The sequence below is a fragment of the Lactuca saligna genome, chromosome 8 (genome assembly GCF_052625555.1).
Source record: "Lactuca saligna cultivar CGN05327 chromosome 8, ASM5262555v1, whole genome shotgun sequence".
NCBI lineage: Eukaryota > Viridiplantae > Streptophyta > Magnoliopsida > Asterales > Asteraceae > Lactuca > Lactuca saligna.
Window position 1 is genome coordinate 86277066 of NC_136424.1, and position 5345 is coordinate 86282410.

General features: G+C 37.0%; 1 protein-coding gene across 1 annotated transcript; it reads left to right on the forward strand.

The window, feature by feature from the left end:
* The first annotated feature begins 4138 nt into the window (after positions 1-4138).
* On the forward strand, positions 4139-5037 carry LOC145011832 (uncharacterized). The gene has a single exon (XM_078970569.1). The coding sequence runs from the start codon at positions 4195-4197 to the stop codon at positions 4780-4782; it is 588 nt and encodes a 195-aa protein (XP_078826695.1). The 5' UTR covers positions 4139-4194; the 3' UTR covers positions 4783-5037.
* Positions 5038-5345: the final 308 nt, after the last annotated feature.

A 5345-nucleotide genomic window follows, 5' to 3' on the forward strand; every position in this document is an offset into this window, starting at 1 on the left:
TAACTGTTATTGAACTCACTAAGCGTCACCTGCTTATCCCTCTTAATGTTTAAACTATTGCAGGTGATAAACATCTAGTATAGTCATGTATTGGTAGAAGATGTAGAATAGATAATATCATAGCTTTTGTATTTAGTGTGTAAATTCTTGGGAAGTTATGTAATATATATAAAACTTTGTAATAATCTTAATAGTCGGTTTATATCCAGTCTTTTGTAATATGACCATATATGTAAAATATGTTTATGAATATGCATGTAACATGTTTGGAATAATAATATTGTAAAGGTATGATAGAAATAGTGGGTCTCACAATCATGGTAATAGAGCAGTAGTTTAAGTGAACTAAATACCAAAGGATTGATATTTAGACTTAAACCGTCAGAAGTCAATATATGAACGAATTCATTGTAAGTATATAGATACAAACCATAGGAAAGACTTAAGTAAAGTATTGGGTAATGATAAATCCTAATATTCTAAAATACTATATTACTCCAAATTTTCAGAACAATGGCTAAACAGGTGAGTAGCCATACACCAGATGTGGGTAGAGATCCTCATCCTGATGAAATAAATACTCCAGTATCCCCTCGTGAAGAGCGACTTGTGGATAAACTTACTGGTGTTATTCGACAGACTCTCGAAGAACACAAGAATAATAGTGATAAAGGCAAAGAGAAAGCCACAAGAGAAGCTTCAAAAGGGGAAGTGAAACGTCCCTCATTTAAAACTTTCAAAAGTAATGGTGCTACAGAGTTTTCAGGTGTTCTTAATCCCATTGTTGTTCTTACATGGATCCAGAACACAGAAAAAGTATTCCCTATCTCTCTTGAGGTTAATGAAGACAATGTTAATTATGATTTTGCAATGCTCATCGGAGAAGCCTTAGTTTGGTGGGAAGCGACATTTGAAGCTCTCAACGAGTATGACTAGGATATTTATCTTGGGAAATGTTCAAAAATCGCTTGCTAGGAAAGTATTGTCCTCTAGACATGAGGAAAAGATTGGACAAAGAATTCCTCGAGCTTAAACAGGGAGGAATGACTATGAATGATTATGAAACTTAATTCAATCAAAAAGCACGGTTTGCTGCAAAGTATATTCCAAATGAAGACGATAAAATTCAGTTATTCATGGAAGGACTACAGTATGAAATCCACGATTTCGTGGTTAATCAGGATGTTCTATCATGTGATAAAGCAGTTGAGTATGCTCGAAAGCGCGAGCATGACTTAAAGATACGTGGTGCCACTTTTTCTATTCCGAAGCATCAACATATTGGTCGAACTGTTCCTATTTCCTCTATTCCACCAGCTCAATCTGTTCGATCTGAACCTAGCAAACAAGTGCAATCTCATAATACCTCTCGTGGTCGTGGTAGTTCACAATGTTTTTCTCTTCAGTCACCATCGTGTCGAAATTATGGAAAGAATCATCCGAGTGAATGCAGATTAGAAAAAAAAAGTATCAGTGGTCTGTTATGGATGTGGAAAAATAGGCCACATGAAGTCTGTGTGTCCGATGAAGAATGTTACATGCTTTGCTTGTGGTGTTACTAGCCACAAGAATCATTTCTGCCCTACTCTTACTAGTCAAATGGAGGGGAGTCAAGCTTCCGTCCAACAACCAAAGAGTACTCCAACTAAAAAGGAGGAGGTGCCAAAAGCTAAAGGTCGTGTATTCCAAATTACTATGGAGGAGGCACGTAAATACCCGAATGTTGTGACCGATACATTTCTACTCAGCTCTAGACCTGCTCACATCTTATTTGATTCTGGTGCCTCAGATTCTTAAGTGTCTCATTAATTTGCGCATTCCTTTCAAATTGCTTGCTATGCACTCGCGCAACCATTTTATGTAGATATTTTGGGAAGTATATCATTACTTGTTGATAAAGTCTATAGGGACTATGTCATAGAAATTAAAGGTTATAATTTTCTTGTTCACCTGATTCGTATCTCCTTGCCCAACTTTGATATTATTTTCGACATGGATAGGTTGTCAAAGAACTGTGCAGAACTCTTGTGCTATGAAAAGCTAGTATGCATTCCTATTGAATTGGAGAATCCTATTTATGTCTACCGTGAACAAAGACTTAAAATCGTTAAAATAATCTCTTTCCTAAAACCTCGTAAATTTATATCGAAGGGGTGTTGTAACACCCAAAATCAGAAGGACCAAGAAAGGAAAGGAAACCCTAAGTCAAAAGGGGTCAACTCGTCGAGTTCTTCCTTGGACTCGACGAGTCGGAGCGGGATCCGTGTGCAAGGTTATCGACGAGTCTTGTCTGGGTTAGGAAGCCCTAATTTTGGGACTTGGTACCCTATTTAAGCATCTTATTCTCTTCCCTAGGGTTCATTTACAACCTCTCTGGTCCAGAAACCAAAACCCTAGCCACCCAACTCCATTGATTGAGCTAGTTCTTGCCTTGAGAGTGAATTGAAGCTTAGAGAAGGAGGAAGGAACTTGGTGGTGCAAGAAGAAGCTATAGATCCAGAGTTAGGGTAGTATTTCAGACCATTTAGAGTTAAAAAGCTTATAACTTGACTGTTAATCATCTAGATCCCCTTTCTAGCATAGATTTGGTCACATTTGGACCATTTCCAAGGTCAATCTGAGTATTAAGCCTTTGAGGATGGATTGAGCATAGATCTGGACACTTGAGCTTTAGAAGCTCAAAGTTGTTGGCTTTATCCAGCTAAGGTTCCATTTCATGACCTAGGCCTTCCTTGTAGCTTGGATTAAGTGTTCTATCCTCATAACACCTTGCATGCACATAACGTTAGCAACTTTACGTGCAATGCTAGCATAAGGAGTCCAGATCTATGAGTTGGAGGTGTTGGGATGGACTGGAATCGGCAGAATAGAGATGTCATAAGATGGACTCGGCGAATCAGTTCATGGACTCGACGAGTCGTGTCGCAAACCCAAACCCTTCTGTTTATGAGTCGGATCAGTGAATGGGGTTAGAGAAGGACTCAGCCAGTCTGTGTCCGTAACGGACATGAAGATCAGGGTACTCGACGAGTTCAAAGAGGAACTCGGCAAGTCCAAGGCAATCTCCTTAGCTTATGAAGATGGACTCGACGAGTTGTTCTACAACTCAGCGAGTCGGTTGAAGATGGTCTCGAATGGTTAGTTGAAGGAGAACCCGTCGAGTTGTTGCTAGACTCGACGAGTAGAGTCGAAGTTGTTTTGGGTTTTGAGGAGCAGAGACTCGACGAGTTGGTAGAACAACTCGGTGAGTCGAGTCAACTGGAAGTTGACTCTGACCGTTGACTTTGACCTTGAGAAGGACCTTAACCAGAGTTGACTTAGTTGGCTTCTAGAGGACAGTTAGGTTAAGTGTTGTTATTGGTATTGGTAGCTCAAGGAGATGGAGGAGCAGCAGTTCGGGGAGTTTTCGGATAGCAGTCATAGGGTTATCAGTAGAGTTCAACAGTGCAGGTGAGTTTCCCTTTGTGTGAATGAGTCTATGGCCAACTACAAGTTAAACAAAATGTTTCAAATCCAGATACTACTTCACGTAGCGTTTATCAAACCCCTACCAGCTACAAGTTATTTGCTATCAACTAGTTTTGTCTAAGAAACCCTAACTTTAGAGACCAAAATCACAACTAAAACAAAATCACAACTAAACCTTAAGTCAAATATTACTTTTGGAAGTTGAAACTTTACACATTAGCCAATTAAAGAAAACGTACAGCAAACAACATGACATTTTTCAAATTTTACACTTTCTTAAAAATTATAATCATTTAAATAAAACTTGATAAAGGAAGAAATGGATCGGATTGAATCCTTTTATTATAATGTTTGGCTTCATGTATATATAAATGTACATCCTTACCATCAATTTAAGATTTAGAAACCCACGAGAAACACAAAAGGGTTTAAAGGAAAACGAAAGAAAAAGCAACACTTGAAGATATGCATTAGGAAAAAGTGATTTCCAACTTTCATTTGAATTACCAAACTTACTGTATTTGGCAAGGCAAACACATGTGGACTCTGACAAAATTTTGTACAACAAATATTTAAATTAGCAATTATTTTAACAATCGTATATGAATTAAGTATGACCATATCATAGAACTATTTACACGATAAATGTGGCTGTTTAAACCATCATATATATTAATAATCAAGACCCCTTATAATACCACTCGATATAATACCCTGAGACAAAAAATGGCTACCCCATCTTCTCATTCTTTCCCAATGAAACTATCTCCTCTGATTTCTTCTTCTTCTTCTTTAGCAACCTCCATGAAATTCAAAACCCTGGTTCACAACTTCATCTTCTCCCACCTATGTCGGTTCACTCATACCTACACCAAGGCTAAATCCATTGTCATTAACCTCTTCAAAGAAACTCATCTGAACAATATCAAATTCTTGGATCCCTTCATCTTGAAAAGAAACAAAACCAAAAACAAAAACAAGGTTTATTTTGGATCATTTAGGTTTCATTACAACTGGTGTTCATCTCATGTAGTCCCAGTGACATCAGTCGAGATGCAAGATGCGTTTAACAACCATGTTTATTATGATTCCACATGGCGCTCCTATGTTGATCATGAGATGGTGTTAGAGTCACAGCTCACAGGGTACCTCCATTGGCTCGAAGAGAAGAACAAAGGTGATGGTGGTTGTGATCAGATTAATGAGATCGATCGTCTTGCTGATAAATTCATAGCAAATGGCCACGAGAAGTTTATGTTGGAAAAGCAGGAGTCATACAGGAGATTTCAAGAAATGATGGCGAGAAGTGTGTGAATTACTCAAAGGTTTGTTTTGGTCGCTTTATAATAGGGTCGTTTTGTTTTTGTTATTACTTATGAGTGTTTGGTGGGATCACAATCAAAGGAGTTTATGGTTTTGGAAAAGTTTGGTTGATTCATGATTGGATTTTAGTGGGACTTGTTTGGGAATTGTCAATTACTTGTATTTTCAATGTTTATAAGTTGAACAGATTTGATTGTATAGTCATTTTCCTTCAATTTTTCGATGTTGGCAACTTTTGGAAACTTTATGATGCAATGTTAGAGAAAAATAACCTGCCGGGAAACAAATAAAAGTACAGGAAATATTTTCTCTTTCAGATTATGGATTCTTATATATTACATTGAACAAAGTTCATATAACAATCAAATTTAGAAACTAAAAGAAATGACAAAAATAATCTATCCTAAGTTCATGAAAACAAATCTAAAATGGAAAAAGTATTTAATAAAATGCAGTTACATAATTGAGAAGTGTATTAGATTAATTGATTTATTTGATTAAACAAAGATATAATTTTGATTTTGCACATGTTGCATTGTGGTTAGTTGGATCTA